The 26,791-nt window shown below is 40.8% G+C and overlaps 1 protein-coding gene across 1 annotated transcript in view; it reads left to right on the forward strand.

Moving 5' to 3' along the window:
• Positions 1–26,791, forward strand: part of PHF21B (PHD finger protein 21B) — a 121,592-nt gene that overhangs the window by 71,347 nt on the left and 23,454 nt on the right. Inside the window, exons 3-4 of the mRNA XM_021529911.3 lie at positions 17,795–17,887; positions 24,612–24,962. Coding sequence (XP_021385586.1) covers positions 17,795–17,887; positions 24,612–24,962 — 444 coding nt within the window. The remainder of the gene's footprint in view (positions 1–17,794; positions 17,888–24,611; positions 24,963–26,791) is intronic.

Here is a 26,791-nt window from a genome sequence, read left to right on the forward strand (position 1 = left end):
ACGGCCCGGAGCCGCGGGGGAGGGAGGGAGGGAAGGGTGGGGATTTAGAGGGAAGGAGGCAGGGAGGGATGGGCAGGCAGGGAGGGATGGGATGGGGCAGGCAGGGAGGGATGGGATGGGCAGGCAGGGAGGGATGGGGCAGGCAGGGAGGGATGGGATGGGGCAGGCAGGGAGGGATGGGATGGGCAGGCAGGGAGGGATGGGGCAGGCAGGGAGGGATGGGATGGGGCAGGCAGGGAGGGATGGGATGGGGCAGGCAGGGAGGGATGGGATGGGCAGGCAGGGAGGGATGGGGCAGGCAGGGAGGGATGGGATGGGGCAGGCAGGGAGGGATGGGGCAGGCAGGCAGGGAGGGATGGGGCAGGCAGGGAGGGATGGGATGGGGCAGGCAGGGAGGGATGGGGCAGGCAGGGAGGGATGCGGCCGGGCGGAGCGGAGGCGCTGCGCGCCCTGCGCGGACGGGGCAGAGCGGGTGAACGCTGAGCGCGGGGTGTGAGCGGGCTCCGGGCCGGGGGAGGTGCCGAAGGGCAGGGGCAGACCTGTGTCTCCATCCCAGTGTGCTCGGGGGGCAGGAGCAAGGAGATGCGTCCCTCCATCCCGGAGCCATCGGGGCGCGGGGGGCTTCCTGTGGGGTGCCGGGCGCTGGGAACCTCGTGTTGCTCGTCCTCAGCTGCCCCACCTTCTGTCGCCACGTCTCCGATTGCAAAGCAGTTCTGGAGCCTCACAAAGGTGACGCGGAGAAATGTTGGCGGGGTGGTGGAGCCCCGAGTCCCCGCAGTGAGGTGCTGAACCTGCCCTCGCTTAGGCACAGCGGAGCTGGCAGGCTGCTGCCTCCAGGACCAGGTGCATGTACAGGTTTTATGTTTATGCTCCTGTAATTAAAATATTGATTAAATGGACTTAGCGAAAGGAGATCAGAAGGGGAAGGGGTGCTGTTTATTTGCTGCACACCATGTTTTGTCCATTAACCAGAGATTTGACTCTAGCCATGCTGTGTGTCAGGAGAGGGAGATGATGCTGTTGAAGTTGAAATGTGAAGAAAGTGACAAAGCCTTTCTAAAACTTTGTCGAAGAGAGTGCAATGTGTAATTGCTCACATAGAAAATGTGGATTTCTTTTCTGCTTTCTGCACTTAGGGGCTGTGTTAGTCTGGGATTTGCTTCTTTTTTAATTCGCCTTCACAGGCTCAGGATATGAATTTCTAATAATCATGAAAGGAGAACCTGGTATGGATAAAGGCAACAGGCAAACTATACCTGTAGAGTTTTGTAAGTCAAAGTTATGTTGGAATGCATGAGGCATTTTAATACCCAGGAAGCCCCTTCCTAAACACATAGGGCATGACCATCACCTACTGCATCCACTAACAAATGCAAAGCACATACAGCCACTTTGGAAACCAAATTGTCCTGTCAGGTTTTCTGGAGAAACAGTGTTCTGTTTAGCTGTTACACCAAAAAGTATCTGTCGGGGGAATTAGACTTTGAATATCCATTTTGTATCTCATGCTGGGTAATTTCCTTTTTAGAAAGCATTGTTTATGCTTTACTGAAAATGTGACGGTATCCTTGTGGCTATCTCTTAGAATCCTGGAAAATAACTATATAAATGATAATAATATGAAAGATAAAAGCTTCAATATTACAGCAGTGTATCATTTTGTGAAGGACTATCTTTTACTGTCACTGTCAGAAGCCTTTGGGAGAAAATGATCAAAGCAGTGAGGGAAGAAGCTTGAAATATAATTTAATGTGTTTAGATAAATAGTGAAGCTAGGTGCTGGAGAGCAAAGTGAGTTAGAATATCTGGCTGCAAACTTTTCACTTCTTCAAATGTTGTTGGAGGAAGATCTTCTAACCTGCTGTGGTGTTGAATATTCCATGCTCCTTCCCATTTATCCATTCAAAAGGATAAATGGGTCCCAGTCCCACCTTCCACATCCCCAAGCGTGCTGGGCTCAGTGTGTATTGCAGCCTGCTGGAGTCAAGCACTGATGCTCTCAAACATGAAACACTATTTGTTCTGGCATTGCAACTTTTCCTTGCAAGGACCAGCTTCATTTCAAGCAGAGGCTTGCTGCTGTTGGAATAGCATGGGAATGTTGACCAGCATTTGGGGTTTGCCTTGGTTTTGCTAGAGAAAAAGGTATTTTTACTTAGCGATGTCTTCACATAGCAAGTTTTCAACAACTGTAGTTACCTCTGATTATGTTTGTAATTTATGAAGGAAGAAGCTGAGGAATGGCAAGTTTCTAAACCAGAGGACTGCCATAGTTTTATCTTTTTGAGAATAGCCAGCAAGCATGGATAGAAACAATAAGAAATAGTGAATTGCAAAAATAAAAAATGCAAGCTGACCATTGGTCCTAAACTGTCATCAAGCTTAGTGCCAGATTGCATGTTAATTATCACCCTCTACCCAAATTAAACTTGTTTTGCAAAATTTATTTTTCTGGGAAAAATAAAAAAAAAAACTATTCTGGCTTCATGCTTGATTGTTCCTGGAGAGTTATCATGAATCAATGTAGCAACACCTTAGATACAAGCACTGTAATGCTGGATGGAAATTTCACTGCTGGCATTTATTGATAAGCATTTGATGTATCTTCTTTTTGGGCTCTTTGGTAGTGTTGCTACTGCTCAGTAAAGTTGTTTGGGTTTCTTTTCAACAGGGATGTATGTATCCGTAAGATGGAGGATAACAGATCTCTGCAAACTGGGCAAAGCTGACATTTGTAACTGAGATTACTGGTGTAGTGTAGCATCTGCATCTTCTGCATCTGCAAAGTGAGGGAAAGGGCAAGGGCATGAAATGTAATGTTACAAGTGCCTGAACAGTGCTTGAAAGTATTTAGAGGATCAGGATGTGTGTATGGTCGTGTCATGTGGTATCTAGCAAGGAGAATTAAATGCCAAATGAAACTCAGCAGAATAACATAGGGCATCAAACACTATATACAGAACTTTCCAATACAGATAGGATTAAATGTAAGGTTGTTACCAAAATTTCATTTGGGCAGCAGCAAGTCATCACTTTCATTTTAGGCTGTTGTTTACCCAGCAGATTTTTAAAGTGGTTTTGAAATGTTGTTGACTTAATGGAAGCCATATCTGCTTGGGAAAAAGTATCTAAGTAAATAAATGCATAACAGATGCTAGAAGATTGTTTAGCTACATATCACATGGTTTATTAGGAGTAGGATATATTGTGAGATTAAAAAGGATTGAAATGTGTAAGCATTGGAAATGGTGAGCTGCAGGAATCAGTGGTGGGTCTGCACTATTCCCTGGCAGCCTTTCAGTGTCAATGCCACATGTGAAGCCATGACTGATGGAGCTACACTGATGCAAGTGTACAGACAGGGACATCATGAGTGGAGCTCTCACTCCCACTTCAAGAAATGAAGTTAGAGCTTCATTTGGATAATCTGGAGCAAGTTATGTTGGCTAAAGCAGAATTTTGCTGGCATAAGCTGAATTTTGCTGGCATATGGTGTATGCATGATAGGTGTGCTTTGCCTTCAGAGAATTGCTAGTGCTGTTGTGTGGAGAAAATACCCTAGAGCTACTGGGTAGTCAATGGTATGCCTGTACCTACAACATACTTTGGCATAAAGAGATTTTAATGTAAGCCTCTCAATTTTTATTTTTATTGTAATGATATTTATGTGGAATTTACATTGTCCTATCCTCACCACCATTTCCTGACTGAAAGCAAGATCTGAAATTGCTTTGCTGAAGGACGAAGTCCCATCTGCTGTGTGGAACAATGTACCTTTTAAAGAAAATGACCCTCTGCTGCCTCCTCATTCTCTTCTAACTAGCAAAACTGTGGCCCAGCAGTCATCCCAGGGTCTAGTCTGGGGAAATCAGAAAGCATTTTGGCTGTTGGAAAGACAGCTGGATCAGGCAGTATTGGGAGCACAAGCAGAGAAGGGGAACACTGCTCTCAGACCCCTTGTCTGCCTTTCAAGACAAAAGTGCTGGGGGGACAAGCCAGCGCTGGGCCATGGAGCAGCAGGACACACACACATGTGTCTGGAACTCACTGGGATCTCTGTCTATAGTGCTATAAATTCTTGGCAAGATAGTAAACTGTTGTCCACAAATACTTCATTAACTCCTCAGCTCACAGAGCTGCTTGTGTTCCTGTTTAGTCTGAGCAGACAACACAGGTATCCATTTATTTTTTCAGGAAATGTGGATTTTATACATGTAGGAATATGCTCATTTATACCTGTTACTTATCTGTGTATTCAATTTACTAGAAAAAAAATGCATCCCGGAACTTTTGAACATACTTTTACCTACAATGGTCATTTTTCAGAATAATGTATTTGTAGAATGATTTCTTACCTTTCTCTTCACCATCCTACTTTATATGCTTCACTATGCTCTTTGTAAAAGTACTTCCTCCATAACTGTAAATCTGCCTGTGCATACGACTAAGTCTTCTTTAGTTTTTATCTATTATTTGTGTTGAAGCAGTACTTACAGATTTTATTTATAGAGGTATTTAACTGTATTGGTTATGTGGCTATATATAGCTTTTTTTTTTCTAGAATCCGTGTTAGTACAGTACCTGAAAACATGGCAATAGTTAATTTATCCTCACAATATGGAATTAGTATGACTAAGGCATTATTATTCCATGCCTTATACTTGGTCCTCATCCATGCACTGAAATGCAGGTGGAAATGATAAAGAAAGATCCAGAGGCTCCACACAGATCTAAGGGAGGAGAAATATAAAGACATTTTTCTATGGATTATGAGAGCCTTGGTCCTGTTGGCCATGGCCGGAGCACCAGCATCTCGCTGGCATCAGAGATGTGCCAGGTTGTGATTGCCAAAATCGTTGTGTTTCTGGAGTCCATGGCTCCTGCTCTTACTGTGTGTTACAGCTGGTGTTCAGCTGTATTTTTCTTCAGATCTGTGTTGGTCAGGTGGCTGATGAATTTCAAGATATGGAAGAGATTAGCTGAGGGCTCACTTCAGCTTTGTTTTATCGGTCACTGTATTGGTTTCTGGATGTCTGTCCTGGAGCAACAGAGCAAAGACTGCTCTGTGTGGGTAACAGTTCCTATTGACTTCCCATAAATTGTTCTGCTTTTTATGGTTTCCTCAAATGTGAAACAAAGGCTGGGTTTCTTGCTGGGGCCTTATTAGAGCACTGAGCTTTCTGCTTTCGCTGGTCTATGAGAGCAGTCCCTAAAAACAAACTGTGGCTTCTTCTCTCCCACTTTGCTCTCAGAACCAGTCTGAAAGGTGTGAAACTTATTTCTGGGCTAAACAGACACTGGGGATACAAGCATCATAAAGTCACCCCAGGACAGAATAATAATAAAGAAAAACACTCAGAGAGGAGGAACTCCAAGGATTTACCACTCCACTCACCATCCAGTGAGTGGCATTCAATTCTTGCCATTGGGACTTACGTTTTAACTCTACCACTAGAATGTTGTAAAGAACATGGTAATTTTAGGAAGTGAGTTATAGAGTGTGTGTGACAGATTCTGCTTGTATCTGCACCCTCTTAGTTGAAGGTTTATTAAGAGAGGTTCATTAATTTACTCTGTATTTAAATATGGGTATCTAACAGCGAGATTTGGCCTTACTACTCTGATATATACAGCAGAAAAGCACTTTAAAATTTGTATTTCTTGCTAAATAGCATAAAATTACATCCTTTCAGGTTAATGAAACCATTTCTCAATGTTGGTTGCTGTTGATGGGATATTTAAATGTCAGATTCACAATAAGCACTTATGCTTCCTGATGATAAATGGCTTCCTTTTTAACATCCCAGATATACGTATGCATCAATGCATCTAAATCATGTGGATTTCTTCTCTGCTCAATCTGCATTCCCATTTGGTCTACATTAGGGTTCAGACACCCAAAGACTGAATAAAGACTCTCAGGAACTGAATAAAACCTCATTAGGGCCTATATGGTATTCCTTACACAGCCAAAAATTTCCAGCGAAGGCAGCAGAATATTCAGCAGGAAAGGGTAAGTAAAAGTGGATTTACAATGACTGTCAGATCTTTGTTGTAAAAAAACCTAAGAGCAACTTTTCCAAATTTGTTTCTGTGGGAACTGGCAAAGGAACACCACGCTGGAAGAAAATGAATGACCAGGGAATGTAGTGTTGCAGTACAATTGGGTTCTTGTTTGGGGATCCAAATGATGGTTTATTGAAGAACAAGGCATAACTCCAAACACAGCCCAGGGACAAGAGCCCAGATGGGCTGAGGGTCCAGGATTACATGTGGGATAAGAGGGGCTGGTTCCCAGGATCAAGGTCAAATGGCAGTAGGACAAAATGGTGCAAGGTGTGGTTAAAAACAGGGAGAGCCTTTGGAGATTGGCTGGGTGGAGCGATGAGATAAATCAGGGCCAATAGGGATTCCGCAATAGGGGAATGGAGAACAGTCTAGGAGATACACAAAAATGGAAATAGGGGCCGAACATGGGGGCAGGGCCAATGGGACAGCAGAATTCACAGGGAATTAACATACAAATGCAGAGACTTGTGGGAAAGAGGCTTGTCTCACCCTAATCTTGGGGTGCATTATTTATTGTAACCCCTCCAAAGTCAAGGAATTCTTTTAGTCACCAGCCCTTGGGCCTCCACAAGGAAATAATTGTGAGTCCCAGTTTCTGGAGACTAGCCCATGGTCATTGTCTGCAGCATTTGTGTCACTGAACATCCCATCTGCAGGTCTATGTGCAGTGGGGTGTAGGAATGGACATGCTGCCTACATATTTATGGAATGGATTTTTTTTGCTGTGTCTGTCTGAGAAGTGTCTCTACTGAGGAACACAAGCAGAAAGACATTAACTGGAAACTACTTTAGTTTTGTCAGTGGTTCCTGGTCCTGCAGAAGAAAGATGGAGCTGCCAGCACCTTTGTATGTTCTTATAATCAGAAGTACTTCTTTGTCCTGTCTATAGAGAACCAAACAGAGTTAAAGGGGGGAAATGCAATTGCTCCAATGTCATGCCTTTTCTCGGGAGCAATTTTAACTGGTAGGAAGATAAAAATGTAGAAGCATGGGCAGCAGAGGAGGGGGTTTTTATGCCCCTCTGCCCTGCTCAGGTGAGACCCCACCTGCAGAGCTGCCTCCAGCCCTGGGATCCCAGCACGGGAAGGACAGGGAGCTACTGGAGCCAGGCCAGAGCAGGGACACCAAAATGTTCAGGGGGATGGAGCAGCTCTGCTGTGATGAAACCCAGGGGAGAATTCAGATTGCTCAGCCTGGAGAAGAGAAGGGAATTAATTGCAGGGAGTTAATTGTCTGAAGAACCCAACCAGGAAGGTGAAGACAGAATTTGGACAAGGGTCTGGGGTGACAGGACAAGGGAGAATGGCTTCAAACTGACAGAGGGCAGGGTTAGATGAGATATTGGGAAGAATTTTTTCCCTGTAAGGGTGGGTGAGGCACTGGCTCAGGTTGTCCAGAGGAGCTCTGGCTGCTGTATCCTTGGAAGTGTCCAAGGCCAGGTTGAATGGGGCTTAGAGCAACATGGTCCTGTGGAAGGTGTCCCTGGCCATGGCAGGGGGTAGGATGAGATAAGCTTTAAAGGTCTTTTCCAAAGCAAGCCTTTCTGGAATTCTGTGATTCTGTCCCCTTGTGGAAGTTTCTGTGATATTTTCATACATCCTTATATATTATCCATACAAACAAAATTTTGAGTACCTTATTCTAAGGCTGAGAGTTTTTAGCACATGATTGTTTTGACATTAATCAGAGTAGCTCCCATGGAGAGCTTTGATTCACTTCAGAAATGCAAAGAATGCTCTAAAAATTATAATACACTGTAGCTATTTCATTATAATTGGAGGCTGTCTGTGCTTCACGGAAATTATCAGTCAAGCATTCCTGAAAATGTCAGAATTTTCACATTAGATCTATTTAAAATGGGGGAACAAGAATGTGAGGGGATGGATAGAAAATTTGAGGGCTGTGTGATTCAGACTTGAAGTGCAGATTGTAATAGTGAAAGATTATAAGCTTTGGGGCTGGAGAAATCATCTAGGTCTTTTTCTAAATTATGGGACGCATAAACAGGTCTACTTACTCTACATGTGCTATTACTTTAATAAAAGGCACTACTTTAGGAAATGAAAACTTTGGAATATTGCTAAACAGTTCCATTTATTGTTTAAAGGTGGGGTTTTCTCATCATCTTCAGAGTTTGTGGGATAGTTGAATAATTTGCAGGAGTCTGATACCAGACTGCAAACTCTGTATTTATCCTCTTTCAATGTTCACATTGCAAATACAGGCATGATAGGTTCTCCTATTGGTGTTCCAACTGTACCACGATTTGGCAATTGGTCTGCTACTAATCTCACAGTGTGCATTTGTGTCTATATTGAAATTGATTGGAAAAATGTATCAGAAAATACTGATCTTCAACTATTTTATGTATAAATGTGGAGGGGTTGGTGAGAGAGATGGGCGAAAGAGTAGATGCTGTAAATACAGAGTGCTGATGGATACTCAAGTAGTAAATAGAAATATCTTAGAAGTAATTCCTGACAGTAATAAAGGCAGCAATTTTATTTCATCTGTGGATAATAAACTTGTTTCACATTGCAATATAAGTGGTGTTTATGTTGTATTAATATTTATTGGTACTTATTGATGCTAGGGTTTAGTTGTTCTCTTTTCCTCACATCACAGCCATTTCATAAAAATTCAAGTTAAATTGCTACACAATAAGTAATTAAAAGTGTTTGTGTGTGTATGTGAGAGAAGAAAATCATCTGTGTGTGGAGACAGTCCTATAGAGAAGGACAGACCCTCCCTGACCAGGAATCTAGAGAGTTGTGCTCCAAGTGATGGCGTTCTGTTTGCACTAGTTAAAAGATTTGGTTCTTTGAATGCATACTTCAACCCACAAGCATGGATTTGCTGTTCATATGAGAGTGGTTTGCATGAGCTTCTTGCCTTTTAATGGGGTGTTCTCATATCCCTTGCTTCGACTGTGGGCAGTGCCTCTTCAGGAGTGAGATGGTGCACTGTGTTAAATGGCATTTTTGTGTGACATGTGAAGGATTGCCAGCTTGGAGGATAATGTGAGTCAGAAAGTGCCTGATCCAAATTTAACCAAATTTGTTCATCTCTAAATTTAGAGAATAGCTGAATGGCAAGGCAGATATATTTCAGTTTCCATCAGTGACAAGGACAGAGTGTTGGCGGATGCCTGTTAAAAGCTGTAGCGTGTGTTTTTGATACTCATATATGTGTGTATGGGTGGGGAAAGTCTAGTTACTTTTACTTAGCATAAGCCTGTTTCTTCTTTGACTGCTTTTAAATCACTCTTGAGCTTGATGTTTCTTCTGTGCAGATAATTCTTGTGCAGACGGTATGCTGTGGTCTTGAGTCATGTTTTTGCCCTCTTGAGTAGAAAGACTTGCACTGGAATTGGATTTTTATCATTATGAGAACTGAATATAGATGCTTTTAAAATAAGCTAGGCACCAGGCAAGGTAAGACAAACCAAAATTCTTTTTGTTGATCTTACAGTCAGGCTTCAATATCAGTAATTTCAGAAAACAGTTTCAAGTTTATCCTTCATTTGAGCATAACCCTGCATTAACATGTATATAATTCACATGTCTTCAAATGGATTAATCATACCCATGTATCAGTTTGCATTTTACCTGCTTTTCTGTGCTGGGGTCTTAATCTTTTTGACTCTTCTAATTCTTTGGCCAAATATTGTCCTTTGAGATTTGACCACTTAAGGCAATACCATCCCCACTGTTTTTGTGCAAAGCATTTTGTGAATGGGTATGACTGTTTGTCTGGGAGGTTTTCTCTGTGAGATCTTTATTATAGACCTTGGTATAGCTTCTTTTTCTTTTTTATTTTATTGCAACCCCAGCTCAGTGACTTGTGTCAATAAATTTGCACATGTAGGATATTACAGACAATTTGATTGTTGCATCCCTCACTGAATCAAACAATGAGACTGGCTGGGTTGGAGTTGTGTTCATTTTTATTTGCAGGATGACTGCAATAGCAGTGATTGAATAGGTAATACCAGAATGTGAATGACAGCTTTGATAGGATTAAAGCAACATTGTGCTTCCTGTAGTTTGCTGAACTAGTAATGATGACTTAAGGGGCTTACTTAAATATTTACTATCCTTCTGGCTGTGAAATAAACACACAAGTCAGCATTGTTTAATTTAATATAATATTAGTTTTTCTTTGAATAATATCTTAGTACACTAAGATTTTTTAAAGAAGGATATTGTAGCCTAGTAGTAAGAATACTGTAGAAATTTGACAGAGATGCTACAGGGATACTGTGATTTTAGAAGACTGTATATGGTAATTAACTAGCATTTGCTCTAATGAAACCCCACAACCCAATTTGCTGTTTTCACATTTTCTTTAGGGTAAAGCATTACTATGTTCATTTTCCCTCACACTTGTCTTTTCAAAATGCAAGCCAATCCTCTATATTCTGTTGACGTGTAATTTTTAATCTTTCCTGTAATATGGGAAATTAGATATTGTATTTGCTATTATTGCTAGAAAAGGCCAGCCCAACCTCCCTAATAAGTATGAGAAGATAGAAACCTTCAGGTGTCTGCTGTATTTGTAGTTTTAAGTAGGTTTCAAAGCCAGAGTAAGTGGCTTTGAACCATCACTGTGATGGCTCAGAATTGTCAAGCCTTGAGGAATATGAGCTCTAACTCTCATCCTTCTAGCCTGAATCCAGAAATGGGTTTTGAACTTAGAAGTTCTTACATAGAACTAGAATTAATTTATATCTTGGAATATTATTGTGTGTTTACACTTCAGTAAATTTAAGTTTATAAAACTTAATAACATAGTATTTCACAGAAAGTTCTATGAGCATTGTCAAATGTGTGAATTTGGAACATCTCCACTGAAGCCAGGTCTAGAGAAGCTTTATTTGTACCAGAAGAATTAATCTAGAAGATACATCACTAGCATGCCTTTCACTATTTTCCTAATGACAGTACAATAGGCTTGGCAAGCTATTAGTGATTTTTGTTGTTGTTGTTATTACTACTATATTTTCTTTTAAAAGGGGTGTTTCATAAAAAGAAAAACACACCAGCTTTTTGACACATTCATCCTAATTTTTACATTTTTTCATTTTGCAGTATATGGGTGTAGAGTGTACAGAACTTTCATATCTGCATGCAGAAGATAATTGAGTAGCTTCCCTTATCAACATTTAGTTTTTGCAACCAATGGCACAGTATAAATAACCCTGTTTGAGTAAGAGCCTCTCAATCTAAAAAGTTATTAGCCACTTCATGCTGTAAGAGTTCCCTTTTATAGCTTCCTGGCAATTATTTTGGATTTAAGATATCTTTTTAAGAAATAAGAAATATGGAGGGAAACTTTTACAAGGTCCTATAGTGACTAGGCAAGGGAGAATAGCTTCAAACTGACAGAGGGCAGAGTTGGATTGGATATTGGGAAGAAATTCTTCCCTGTGAGGGTGGTGAGGCCCATGTTTCCCAGAGAATCTGTGGATGTCCTATCCCCAAAAGTGTCCAAGGCCAGCTTGGATGGGGCTTGGAGCAATATGGTCTGGTGAAAGGTGTCCCTGCCAATATCAGGGTGTGGAATAGGATGATCAATAAGGTCCCTTTCAAGCCAAGCCATTCTATGATTCCATGAGTGTCCAATTGAAAAATAAATAAATAAATTCCTCCGTTTTACCTCTGGGAGTGACGTGGTTGAAGTCCTGATCTTTTCAGTGGTATCCCTATGGATATGCACTCAGCCTTTCATTGGGCTAAGGCTCTTAAAGTCCATGGCTCTGCCTCCATGAAGACTTTAGTGTTGTACCATCTGATTGGCACAGTAGGCAAGCTCAAAACACAATGTATTTTCTCTCTCTACCTTTTATTTCTAGCAAAAGGGATTTAGAGTAGATCTTTGGAAGAACTTCAGAGCTGAAACATGCTGCATGGAGCTCAAAGAGCATCAATCTCTGCTCAGTAGCATTCAGGCCTGGGCCCAGGTGAAATCTGGGGATGCCTCTATTTCTACCAGTTATATTTAAAAAAAAAATGCTTGAACTGAGGCATTGTAGGAACTGCTGTCATGCTAACAAGGATGAGCAACGAGGTGACCAGAGCATTGATTGGAATTGTTGGTTCTCTTTTGCCCCAAGTGTTCTCTCAGCCACTGTGCCACAAAACCACATCCTTTCTTCTGTCACTGGCTAATTTAGCAGAAAAGCTTGGAAGAGTCTTTCTTTCAAGTGTGTTCTGATAATTAAATGATTCACAGTGCCATGTGTGAGTGTAGAATCTGAACTCTTCCTACTCTGGAGCAGGTGGTTGGGCTCAAGGAACTGGTTGAAGGAAGAGCTGGGAAGCAGAAGGAAAGGAAAGGAGATTTTCTGCTTACTAGTCCTCAAATTTCCTGGCTCTGTCATTGAAGGGAAGCACTAGTGCTCACTTTGTTATAGTATAATTCTGGAAAAGTGTTATGGGTAATATATTGTGTTCTGAAAGGTATGCTTATGTAGTCACATACATATACATATATATAAATATATCTGTATATATTTATGGATTTATTTATATAAGCATAAATTTACCAAATCCTTTTACTATCTGAACATAAAAGAACAACCTTTTTATTTGGATCATCAAAGAAAAAATTACATTTGTAAGTGAATACCATAGAGTTTGCCACCTTCCAAAACTAAATATGGCTATTTTCTTTTACTAGGAGACAGCACCTACATAGCAGTATCTGCAATGATTTTTCACAGCTGCAGTCCTAGAACTATGGAATACCAAAATTAGGAATTCAATAGCAATGATAATTCTACCATATTGTGCTAAAGCAATATTTTCCATTGGGTTTTGTTGAAGAATTAGTAGTTTAATATTGCTGACCAATCTGCCTAAGTATAAAATGCATGCCTATGGGATGTACTGCACATCCAAGTTAACATTTGCTGAGAAAGTTGCTGCTTCCTTTTTTTTCTAATCCTAACAAACAATATTAACTGCATGATTTTAAAATCAGTCCTGTTTATACACACTCTATATAGAATTCAGGCAAAATTTTATTGTACTTTCCCCAAGTTCTATTCTCAAGGAAACAACTTTTGCTACCAACATCCAGTTTTTATGGCTGAACTGATATAACAGCTTCTTTTGTCATAAAGGGCTGGAATTTTCATTCCATTTTCTTTGTGGGTTCTGTTGTCCCCCCCACCCTTCCCCTGCTTTTCTCTGCCACCTTAGCTAAGAAATACTGGTTTTCCCCTTGTCTTTGTTCTGTTGCTTACTGGATACTTTCTGAAGCAAATTTAGCCTTCTTCTGCCTAGAAAATTGGATTAGCTTAGCTCAGGCCTGACAAAAGGCACTGTCTGGAAGCAAACAATTTTGTTGCCTCAGGTTGTCACTCCCCTCATGTTTTCCACTTCTGAGTGACAAAAGAGCAATAAAACACTCAGAGCAAGGAGTACAAAAGCAGCTCTGGGTCCAGTGGGTGCTCAGGTGAAATTCTAATTTTTCAGCAGCTGCTAATAGGCTGCATGGGCCATTTTGGTAGGTGAGGATTCCTAAATCACTAAGGGATGATGGTCATTTCCTCCTTTATTTTTCACCCCGTTGCCTTCCCTTTTCACACTGTAACCTTCATATCTTGCAGCTGTGGTAGGACAGTGGTGCTGGGTCTGTTGAAGATTTCCACTTGAGGCAGAGGCATGAAACTGCTTTTTGTGTGACATTGTTCATACATTTTCCCTTTACTCAGGAATATTTCTGCAAACTCTGAACGCAGACTAAGTCATTTGAAAACATTAGTCATTAAAAACCAGATCAACCTGGAACAGCTGAGTAGTTAAACAGGAAACCTTTTATGAGTCGTCTGAGCAAGAGACTATAGGAGTGATCACAGCTGCTGAGTCTTGCTTCACCTCATTGGCATTGTGCTCATTTGTGCAGGAGGTGGAGACTTATTTTGTTAAATATGGTTTCTGAATAAGGCTACAAATCACAGAACAGGTATGTGCATGCTAATTCATTTAGCACCTCCAAACTTTTTTTCTTTTTTATTTTGATTCAGAAATTTGGAGTGTGAGCTAATGCCTATGGAAAAAATTGACAATGAAGTGTGTGTGTGTATATATATATATATATATATGTAGAAATTATTTATAATTCTTTTTATTTAAAAAATGGTGCATTAAAAAAACAAAGCTACTGACCAGTAAATAATATGGTGCAAATTGTGTTTAGGAATAGGCATTTGGCACAGGTGTCTCCTTGTGTAAGTAATCAGCAGGATTTCTGAAACAGGAAAGAATGTGGGCTGTATTCATTGTGTTTTTCCTTTGCCAGAATACATACCTACAGTGTGTTCAGAGTTTGTATTTTTCAGTGCACCCAGATGGCAATGTGCAAGTAGCAAGAAGTAGAGATAGGGATTTGAAAATCCCATGATAAAAGCAGAGATAAATTGGGTGGTGCTCTGAAAAGCCTGGGAGACACAGGAAAAGCAGAACATTGCTTGCTTCATCTCTGCATATACTCTTCTGATACTTGCATGAGATGTGATTCCACCTTGGGCTTCCTTGCAAACGAGTGGTGATGAAAGGGATGAGTACAAAAACCCCAGCAGCAACTAAGGATTTGGTTTTCAAAGCAGGTGTGGAATTTAAGGTGGTACTTTGCCTCCTACTGCTTGTGGCTACCCTCATGCAGAGAGAACTGTTCCAGGACAAAAGTCCAAGTCGTTGTTAATTGGCTATAAGAAAAGTTGGTTTAAATAATATTTTTGGTGTCCAAAGAAAGGATAGTTTCAAAAATATTGATATTTTGAAAAAGCAACAGGACATGTATTTCCAATTATCTACTTCATAACAATCATAAATTGCATATGCAATTATGATTAATGAATTCTGAGTAAAGGGAGAGGAACTGGGGAGAACAAACACTTAAAATCTGTAAAGTAAACCTTTACATTTCTATGAAATTCCAAATAAATGACTGTTTACACAAAATATGTGTCTGAAATAACAGCCTCTTTAGAATACAATGAAATGTGAAACTGATACCTTATTCCATCTGTTTATTGGAAATACCACACACAGTGATTTCACCAGGTTCTGGAGAATGAAAAATTATTTCCACTGATTTTTGTGCAAGTTGAGTCTAAAAGGAAAGAAAAAATATGTATGCGAACATGTCTTACAGAGGCCTCAAAGTTATGTCCAAAGGCCTGTTGCTTTTATTGGTGGACATGGAAACATGATAATATTCAGATGTTTAGGTGAACTAGAGCACAGCAGTTATCCAGGATTTGTGAGGGAAGGGGCAGCAAGTTTTAGGTCAAATCAACTTGGAGGCTGCATACAGTGCTTGGCATTTATATAAAGCCCAGCTTAAGGTTGAATGCAGCATTCAAGTTGTAAAATGGATGTAGAATGGGTAAAAAAACCCCTGCAATTACTTCAGTGATGATCCATTCAGGTTAAGAATTTTCGTCTTTGCTGTTGCCATAGCAATCTGTTCCCCTGTCACTACCACATTAAAAATCCATTCTGTAAAACTGTTGTTGCCAATATTGAACGTGTAACAGACAAGGAGATTTTTTTTAATAGCTTAGGTTCAACATGAAGAAGACCTAGATCTTAAAAAGATACATATGTTCTTTAAAAAGAAGATTAGAATTTCCATAATTCATTGCAGGAACACAGTATTTGTGCTGCAGTATTGGTGTCAGTATAAAATAATTTGCAAATAATCCAGCAATGTAGTGTCAGTTGAGCTCAAATAATTGAACTGTTCAGCTGAGATACAACAAACCCATATGTTCCTGAGTTAAACTCTTATTTTGGTAACGTGCTGTAGAGCTGAATGTGTCTTTGCCCTTCTGTTGCTGGTGGAGTCTGATTCTCTTCCGTGATTGACTGGAGTGATTTTACTTATCCTGGTGTAATTCTGGAGTGAGAGAACAGTTATGTCTCCTTATGTATCTGTGCAGCCCAGGAGAAATAGTGGGACCCCTGGTATTTCCAAGTATACCTTGGACTTCACTGTGTGGTGAAAGAAATCTCTTTTGGGATAGTAGGAAAATATAGATCCTGCTTGTGATCAGCTTTCTGTAGCATCAGTTGCAAAGTTCATTTTGGTATTTACCCTAAAAAATCGGAATCTGGGCTGAATTCATTACAATTCATGCTAATACTAAGCAGGAATTTGTGATAAGTCTAATAAACCCATAGCAGCAGGTGGCAGCTCAATTTCTCCTTCTCCCCAGACTGCAGTAATTCATGTTATTCTTGCCAATGTGTGAGGCTGTGATAGGGTAGAGAGGGCAATGAAGTTGCCATTGTTTTTAGTCCATGTATCACCCTATAAGGAAACTGTGGCAGAAATACCCCCGTCTGTTCCTCACCCTGCTGCCAGATCCTTAATTCCTAAAGCAAGGTGTGATTTACTTGTTTTGTCATCCATGGATGGAAATGCTGCTCTCTCTGCCCCCTTTCTCTCTTCTCTTGGCTTGAGACAGAATTTTAATGGAGTATATTTATCCATGGATAATCCAGGGTACTAGTAATCCATGAGTACTCAAGAAAAATTGTCTTGCATGTTTATAACCGTTCAACCCTCCTTGTTGTTTTAATCAGGCAACTCTTCTTCAAATGTTAATCTTTGCTGAATATGCAACATCACACCCCTAAATTCTCTGACTGGAGTAGCAGAGGTAAAAATATAAACACTCTAGGAGAAGTTTATTGAGAATATTCTGCCTGAATACACTTGTTATTTCTTATGAAACACTGGAGACAGAATGAAATAGACTGTTTTGCCACTCTCTGAGTGAGGTCTGAGGAGAGCATATCAGTATGCATATGACACAGTTTCACTTTCCTTGAGCTGATTATGTTATAGTTTCTTTACTACTGACAAATTTCATTACCAGATTGGGGTAATAATAGCATATTTTATCTTGCTGGCTGTGATCCGAAATCTTGGTTTAGAGAAGAGTTAAATTTAGGGAAATTCAGTTGAATCTATGTTTTCCTCCATATTAGCTATTTCTAACAGCCTGATAAGATTTCTGTTTGGTGACTGTCTCTTGCTGTTATAATGACAGTCTCATGCTAGCTCATACTGCTGTGTCATCCCAACAGCAATAACAAAATGCTAGATAAAAGTTACAAAACCTCACCTTTAGAATATTGGCCAGTTAGCCAAAGTATGAACTTTTGGTTAGATGGCTTCCCCATCCTTGGAAATGTCCAAGGCCATATTGGATGGGGTTAGCTGTCTTCTTTACAAATATAGCCCAATCATAAATTTATAAGCCATCTGCTTATTCCATCCTATCTTAAATAAGCTTTGAAAAAATTTGGTATACAACTGAGAAAAGGGTGACTAATAAAAATAAGCATGGATGGCAATAAATGCTGTGTTGGCCCAAATGGGTGTCAGCTGAATGTTGTGTGGCAGTGTGCTGCAGCAGATTTATAGGCAGCTTTCCGTTTTAATAATTCAGTATTTACTATTTCCTGAGGCACAGCAAATATCTCTTTGTGACCCTGGCTACCATGAAATGCATCATTGTACCAATACATGTCACTGTGGTGCATTTCAGATCTTTTTGGAAAACAGTCTGGTGCATAGAGAGCCTTCAGCCAGGGCAGCTGGGGAGAGAAAAAGAGCTGGAAGGGAACTGCTAGCTCAGAGAGATTCTGTCTGGGAAAGCTTTGCAATTGTTTTAAGCTGTGTTCAAATGTTTTTCTTCCAACAGACTTTGGGAACGATCACTGCAGTGCCCATTAAGGTTCCTCAGGTCAGCTCCTTGCAGAGGTTGGCAGGACAAGGACCAGCAGTGCTACCTCAGGTACAAAATACAGTTCCAAAGAGGGGGTGGTGTCCTTTTGTACATATTCTCTGCTTCTGTGTAGTGCCCAGGCCTGGGTGCATCAGCATTTTGCAGAGTTGTGTTTTTCTTCAGCCCATGAAAAAAAAAAATATTATTCTGGGAGCATACTGATATCACAATGAAAAGCTATAAAATGTAATGTAGATTCATTGCGGAAGAGCAAAATACATATGGTGAAATGTAAATTTATGCTTTAAAGTTGAATCACAAATCAAAGAAGTGAAAATCTGCAGTTCTGTAGTTAAAAGAACTGGTGGAAGTGTTAACCTTCCTGTTCAAGATTTAACCCCATGTTCTGTTTCACTGGCTTCTTTGCCTTGTCTATCCCAATACAAAGTTTTGGCCCAGCTAACCCAGGTGCCAAACTGAGCAAAGATTCTCTGAGTAAGAGTAAAAGGAGAGTTGCACTCACTAGTTTTTTAAAATGTTTCAACCTGTCTTCTTTTCTGAACACCACTCACTGTTTCTATAATTATGCATTTTATTCCCCATTTCAACCCTCTTTCTCAAAATTTTTGGATGTCAACAAGTGTTTTGCTGCAATTCTATGGTTTGCTCTTCACATTGGTGATTATTAAGTATAAATATATTTCTCCCACTGTGGCGCTTAGAGCTCTATTTCTCATGTATGAAAACTAGAAAAGTGCTGAAATTGATGATATATAATCTTCTTCAGTCACTTGCTGCCAGTCCCATGACACTCACCACCACCACATGGGTGGCTGTGACAGTCACATTCTCTGGACAGAGAGACATAATTCTGTATCTCAGGAGAAGCACAGAGAGAAGAAGACAATCTTTTTCTCTGCTCCTTTGTTCCCCCATGTGGAATGTGGGATGGAGATTGTTTAGCTGAAGTGATGGCTGGATTGGATTCTGGTGAAGGTTGTTTGGGTTTGATGAGCAATTGGATCCAGCTGTGGCTCAGACTCTCAGTAGAATAGTATAGTATTTCTTTAAATAGTATATTAATATAATATAGTATAGTTTAATAAAGCTATCCTTCAGCCTTCTGATCTGGAGCCAGACATCATTTCTTCCCTGCAGTCAGGGTCTGCTGCATTTTTACAACTGGTGGCACCATTCAGCACCTCTCCTCATGCAGGGCACCAAAAAGGAGAAGCTATTGCCATCACTTTTGCTCTTCTGTTCAGCATGGCTGGCTACAAGTGGCTAAGCAAGCAGAATTCACTGCAAGCCATGGCAGCTCCCAGTGCCAGGATGGCCCCCAGCAACCAAGCCAGGGCAGCCACCTCCCTACACCTCAAAAGAAAAAAGAGGAATTGTACATGCTTTTTCTTTGTCAAATATGTCATCACAGGGGCATTGCTAACTACATAAATTGGCTTAGCAGCATGTCTATTTTCATAGCCAGCCTGCAATTGGTTTTTTCAGGCATGCAGAAAGCTTCTAGCAGCTTCCCACAGGAAAATCACTTCTGTGGCTGGCTTCTTCCCTTCTCGCCAAAAAATCAAGCCATGTAAAACCAACCCAGTGTTCAAAATATTTATAACATTTTTAATAAAGAACTCCCACCTGACTGCCTTATGCCAACATCCACAAAAAAGCAGAGCTGGCAGATTCCCACTCAAACATCCTTCTCAGCAAAACATCCATTTCTGTAGTATCAAACAAAGATGAAGGAGAAGAAAAACTAAATTAGATTGATTTCTCTTCTTAAAATCTGCCCGGGGTTCTATTAGCTGCATGTCACCTTTACACTTAGGTTAGCTGTCCATGACTAGCAACTGAAATACCAAATCATGGCAGGTACACAGCACTGGGAGATGCCTGATGGAGTGTGTGCCATTTGAACACGTGTGAAAATCCTCCTGAGTGACTCCTGGGTTGTGCAGCATGTGAACTGAGAGACCAGGGTTTGTTTCGAGGGGCTTGTTGCAGTTCTGGCCTTGCTGAGGTCTGCTCACTTTTGCTATTTTGATCAGATTAAGGTTTCTTCCCTGGTCTGCTCCATCCAGAGCAGCAGGATTAAAAATGTGGGCTGGAGCTGCTCCTTGGGTTTTGCCCTGCATTTCACAATGTCCTTCTGTAGGTTCACAGGCCACTGTTCCAGGGATATGCTAAAGAGAAGCTTAACTTGTATGTGAACATGGGATTCACTTATTCCGGGTCATATTGCCTGGGCTTTCTACAATTAAGAGTAACTTCTTTTTTATGTAGCCCCATCAAGGAGAAGGAAGAAAATAAAGAAATCTTCCCTGTGGGAAGAAAATAAACTGTTTATTTTGACAGTGGTCTCAGACCAGGCTGAAGATAATAGGAGCTTATTGGGAAAGGAACTAAAAATGAAACAAGATGCAAACACATGTATTTGAATGAGTGGGACAACCTGGATTTTAGCAAGTGTCACTGCTGCAAATTTAAGGAGAAATTTTTTGGTGGCTAATTTTAACTGATAAAAAAAGAAGAGGGAGGGAGTCAGTCCTCAGCTGGCATAAATAAGCACAGCTTTACTGAAGGCAGTGTGCATCTGTTCATTCTGGTGAAGGATATGATTACCCCATATTGCACTCATTTTATCAGCCATTGCTAATGTTTTCTGTGTAATCCTCTACAGTTTTCAAGAATGAAAGCTCTGGCTGCTGCTCCCAGCACTTTGCCTCTGTGACATATGAATTGTGCCAAATCCATTCTGAGTTTTTGTTTTCAAGCTCTGAGTACAAGGGTGAAGTGAAAACAAAGTGTGAATAATAGTCTTTCTCTCAAAGGCAATGTGATATTGTGTTGAGCTGAAAAACTTACTTTCATACAGATCAGCCCTGCTAGTATGAAGGACTGATGGATGCTGAGCACGATCCAGCTGATATCTGATACAGGGGAAGGGGAGGGCTCCTCAGTGTTGCTGACAAAGCTATAACAAGATACAGGGAATGGAAGCTGAAGTTAGGCAAATTCAACCTTGCTATAAAATGCCAGTCACAAGCATTAAAAAAAAAAAAAACAAACCAAAACATTTTAACAATTTCCTCATTAAGAAGTCTTTAGTATTTTCTTTTAAAATCAGTCTTCAGTTTCTTGTGGAATTATATGGCCAGCCTGTGAACTGAAGGGTCACAGTGATCCCTTTTGAGTTTGTAATTGAAGTACACTGTGTTAACTTCCCTTCTTTCCCAGGCCTGAGGGAGAACACATTTACCAGAAATGCCCTTAACAATTCTCATATCACCTGCAGATTGTCACAGATGCAACTGCTCTAATTAAATCCTGTCCTTTAGGACTACATAGGATTGCCCACAGAGATTGGAGGAGCTATGTGACTTTCCTCCTTTCTCCTTTTTCCCCATACCTGTATAGGTTGGATCTTGAGGACTTCTCAAGAGTAGAAGTTCTTGGTGTAGAGAACTCTGTGATCAGCTTTTTCTTTCCATTTAGAGTCCCACATATTCAGAGAATTTCTTTTCTCTGTGTTGGGTTGAGCAAGACTCCGAGAGCGATGTACATCCCTGACTGAGTTATGGGAACTTGGCATTGAGATGTGTCTCTTTAGTGATCTCAGTCTTGGATGGTTATCAAGATGATCATCGCTTGGGAGCTCCTAGGATCACCTTGGGAAATGACCCATCTCCAGTGAGTTACGTTTATTTGTTTGTAAATGAAATCCTCCTCCTTCTTGTAGCAGTTTCGACATATGCGAGGCAGCCCCTTGTACTCAGACTCGCGTGCTTGATACAAGTATTTCTTGGCCATATAAAACCATTAGGTGTATATCACTTTATAGGCACGAATTACCCATATTACACATGAGAATAAGGTCCCAGTTCGGTGGCTGTTCTCAGAGCAGAGGCTCACCCCATGCAGAAGCAGCAGCTCCGGCAGTGGAATTCCCTTTCCTAGCAGCTCTGATCATCCTCCTCCAAAAACAACTGAGACAGGACCAGCAACTACACCCAGCCCCTTCCCCCAGCCCGAATCCCCCCAGTGTCCCGAGAGAAAACCCCCCAAAAAACAGAATTCCCCCTTTGTCCCAAGCACCCAGCAACCAGCTCCCACCAGCAGCTCAGTGGGAGGAAATTCCCCAGGAAATGGGTTGCCCATGATCATATTTTCCTGTGTCAGCAGTGACACACATCAGGCTCTCCCACCTGCAGCACTCAGCAGTTCATTCACCTCTGCAGAATTCAGCAATGTGTGCTTTGGAGAGCTTGAATGACATTTTGGGGAAATGGAAGCCTTTGAGTTTCATATAGGGACATCTGGATGGAGCTTAATAATATGGGATATACAAGAAGTCGTGTTAGTCACAGGAGCTGATTCTTTCCTGATCTGAAACTCTTTAAGATATATTGAATTAGAAGTTGTTGGACAGCAGAGCGCTCTGTGCATCTCTCATTTCCGTGTCTGAGAAGCAAACAGCCGCCACCTAGTGGGTGCTCAGACTGGAGAATATCTCCTGGAAAATGTGCTCACCTGCACATCTGAGAAGGACCGGTCTGAGCCCTTCCACAGGAAAGGAAATGAAATGTTTCTGTTATTCTGGATATTGAGGAAACTCAAGAACAACAATTAGGCTGCAATAATATATTTATATTTTATACATATAATGTTTAGGAAAACATTATATTCAAGAAGCAGCTCTCTCTTCTGTATTTTGAGCCCTGGTAGTATCACGTTCTGTTTTGACAGCTGTCAGAAGTTAAATGAAAGATACTTGGGGAAAGGAGTGTTGAGCTACAGGAGAATTGTTACTTGCCACACTTGCCAAGAGTTGAAGTGTTCTTTTGGTAACATACATGCTATTTCTTTTTCTTTCTCTTTTCTACTCTTTTGCTCGACTTTGGTGCCTTTTATTTCTGTAACTCCTGTGACTAAGACTGGTGTCTGCTTTCAGTAGAAAATTACTTTTTGATACTCTGTATGTGCAGGGCAGTCCCTGTCCTGCTCTAGCTTTATTCTACCTCTTCTTCAGTGATTGCCAGCTTCCAAACTTTTGCTAGTGCCACTGTCCCCCTTTCATCTCCCAAATTTAAGCTACAGTTTTACCATGAGGGAAAGGAATTTATGCTACCTTTTCCCTTCTTTTTTTTCTCTCTCTTCCTAGCTGATATCATTTATCTCCACAAATAACTGTGGGATTTTAGGTGACACTCTGCCAAAAGTCTTTCATGCAGCTATTTATTAAATGTTTACCCTTAGTGTTTATATTCTGAGGGGAACATTCATAGGTGTTGGAGCACAAGGGGCTTCTACATTTGCCTTCTTTTTTGGATTCACACTTGCATGTCTTTGAAATAAATGTTATTTTCACTGTAAATTATTGTAACTTCAACTCAGGAGTACCTGAAACTTTTGTTTCTCTAGTCAATCCTTTTTACTGCTCTGTTATTGCAAATAAATATGGTCTCCCAAGGTTAGGTAAACTTGGGAGGGAGTTTTCAGAGGCTTAGTCCATGAAAGCAGCTATCCCTCTTCTGTGTCACATGGTGGCAGAAAGTGCTCAGCATATGCTCTGTGATGTACCAGTTTGGTATGTCCTATCAGATAATTTCAGTATGCAGCACTTTATAAAGAATTTATTATTTTGGAAAATTAAGTTTGTTTCATCATCTGTACAGGCCGAGCTTATTTTGCAGTGAAGTAATATGTGCTCATCCATAACTTGCAGGATGTGTATTATGGGTGTGTGTAGGATTCACTGAGTAGATCATGCAGTAGAAAAGATAATTATATAGCTGGAATATATATATATATATAGGCATTTAGTTTTAATTACACTTTTGATTAAATATAGAAGTGCAATTAAGAGTGACAGATACAGTAGATCCTGGTAGACTACATGACAGTTTTTGGCTGGAGGAACTCGTGAACTCATGGGTTTAAACCAATGTATTGTAAATGCAAGTGAACCCAATGGGAAGAAATGACAATGTCTGACTCAGTTCAGAAGGCTGAATTATTTCTTTATTATAACTATGTTAAAATACACTAATATGTTATATAAAAAGGAGCTGTTGCAAAGCAGGGCAAAGTGTCCTCTTCCATTCATGGAAGTTCCTCCTGCATCCACCTGCAGCTGTAAGTTAGCTTTTTAATAACTTCAACAAAATATGATGTTTGGTGGTTGTGGGTTTCTTGTATCCCTCTCTTTATTTTATTTCTTTTTTGTGAGTTAAGTGATTGTGACTGATCTCCTCTCCATTTGACACGGCTTGTCTTAAACATATGAGGGTGTTCATTGACCAGTCCACCGGTATAAACTGTGGATCCAATATACAGGGACTTTACTGTCCCTGTAAATGCTTTCCCCCAGCTCCCTTAAAGATTCATCTCCCTCTTCTGAATTCATAGCAAAAGTGTCCTTCAGAACAGAAAATGTTTGCATCTGAGCTTTCCATTCTTTGCCAAGACTTTGGCTTACACATCGCTACTGAGAAACAGATGTGACTTGACTAGCATTTGTATGGATGTGTACTAATCAAAATAAGGACTTGATTTTCTTCTCACTTATTGTTTAGCATTGCAGTGAGTTAAGGACTTCAAAATGGTCCAGTTGAGAAGGGCTGGGAATATATCTACAAGTAAATGAATGGTTGGCTACTTGCAGTTGCTACATTCTGTTTTTCCAGATGCTCCTGGTCCATGGTGAATGCACTTAGAGATTCTACTGGGACAACTCGTGTGCGCAGAGTTTGTGCCTAATAACACCTGACTCTCTTGTTTCTAGGTTAGGCCAAAGACCCTGATTCCAGACAGCCTCCCAATCTCCCCGTGCCGAGACCAACCTTCCAAGCAGCCTCCCACCTTCCAGAAGGCAACCATAGTGAGCATCAAGAACCCCAGCCCTGCCCTCCCGACCGCCAACAACACCGTGGGCCATGCGCCAACGCGCGCCAGCCAGCCCCAAGGCGCCGCCGAGCCCGCGGCTCTCTCATCGCCTCTGAGCGGGGCCGGCGTGGCCTATGCCATCATTTCCACCTCCCCCAGCCATGCGGGCCCCCTCAGCTCCAGCGCCGCCGGCCCGGGGGGCAGCGACGGCATCCAGGTGCAGCCGCTGCTCATCAGCGCCGACAGCAAGGTGAGCGCCGCGGGAGCAGGGCCGGGGCTGCTGCAGGCACGGCGGGACATTGCCCTGGGAGGGCACAGTCAGTGCTGGCTTCTCAAAGAAAACAATCAGAAAGCAATGGGAAAATTGTTACACAGACACAGAACCTAGCAGACTGTTATCTGTGTACAAGCCTGTTTTTTACCAGGAACAAAACACATTATGTAGGCTGATACTAACGGGACCGTATGAACTTCTCTTTCCTTAAGCCAATTCTCACTTATAAAATCCCTGATTTTATTACAGGCTCAGATTTTCTATGTACGAGCAGGATATTGCCCTGGGAGTGTACAGCCAGTCAGTGCTGTCTTCTTGAACAAAACAATCAGAAAGCAATGGGAAAATTCTTACACAGACACATAGAAGCTAGCAGACTGTTATTTGTGTACAAGCCTGTTTTTTACTGGGAACGAAATACATCATTATGTAGGCTGATACTAACGGGACCGTATGAACTTCTCTTTCCTTAAGCCAATTCTCACTTATAAAATCCCTGATTTTATTACAGGCTCAGATTTCCTGTGGACTCCCTCTTCAATGATACAATGATATTCAATTTATTGACTGACCCCAAGGAGTACATAAAATAATCAGAGATTCCCTTCTGCTCTTTCAGGGGAAGACCAAACAAAATGAGATCTCAGGGTTTCAGAACTGACCAGGAGAAGAATCAGTAAAAAGAAAAAAAATTCAAGCTATGAATTACTGCTTTCATCTTTGTACTACTTTTCAGCTTTGGAATGCAAGAACTTCACCACTCTTATACCATAGACAGATTCCATACAGGCTGCTAATGTACCAAGCTTCTGTATTCACTGTAATTTACTGTAGTTTAATTATTTTTTGAATGAATTACTGTAATTCACAGTAGTTTACTACTGGGATCCTGCTACTTTTGATCTTATTGGCAGCACAAGTTCTCATACAGCACTAAAAAAATATATAGGATGTAGGATGGCTTTTAAGGTAAATAAAAGCAGACATCTCTTCCCCATTTCTTTGACATAAATAATTTTTCTCTTACTTAAAATGACTGCTGGCTCAGAAAACCATGCCTTTTAATGCTCTTGAATTTTCTAGAGCAACTGAGTTGAGATAATGTATCTAACACTTAAATGACATTGACTGAAAATGAGCAACGAAGTAGATGGAAAAGGCCTAGTGATCAAATCTAATAATCTTTATCTAGAAGGCAGTAGTCCTTGGGAAGTTCTTTGGAAGCTTCCACAGTCCTTTTGATTATAGGTATGAAGTAATATGTGTAGTTCTGTGGGCAGAAACTCATTACTTTTAATTTAATAGCTTCTAGATAATGTGACCTACATCATGTAATTCTTCATGTGATAATTCAAATATAAGCAGCTGGATAGACTACCATAAATGTGTGAATGAGGTCTGTGTCATAATCCTATAGGTTCTAAACAAGGCCTAAATTTAATTTAAAAAACATGTAGTTTATTTAGTTTACAGAAAACTGGACATCTGCTGCTTATAACATGTAAAGGCTGAGGTCTGAAGTCTGATCTCAGTTGTGTGAGGAGTTCCTTCTCTCCCATCCTCATGTACTTACTCTGAAAAAACACTGCTACAACTGAGATCAAACTGGGCTTGAAAGTTTAGTAATCCCATCTCTTCTACTTGTACACAAAATAAAATCAAAGGAGAGACCTTAAAATCACTAACACAAATGCTAAAGCATGGTTTCTCAGCCACCATCACAAGTCCTCTAAATTTAAAGTGTCCTAATTTTCAGAGGCACTGATCAAATGACTTAGGCTGTTGCAGGTTTATAATGCACCAAT

The sequence above is a fragment of the Lonchura striata genome, chromosome 5 (assembly GCF_046129695.1).
Source record: "Lonchura striata isolate bLonStr1 chromosome 5, bLonStr1.mat, whole genome shotgun sequence".
NCBI lineage: Eukaryota > Metazoa > Chordata > Aves > Passeriformes > Estrildidae > Lonchura > Lonchura striata.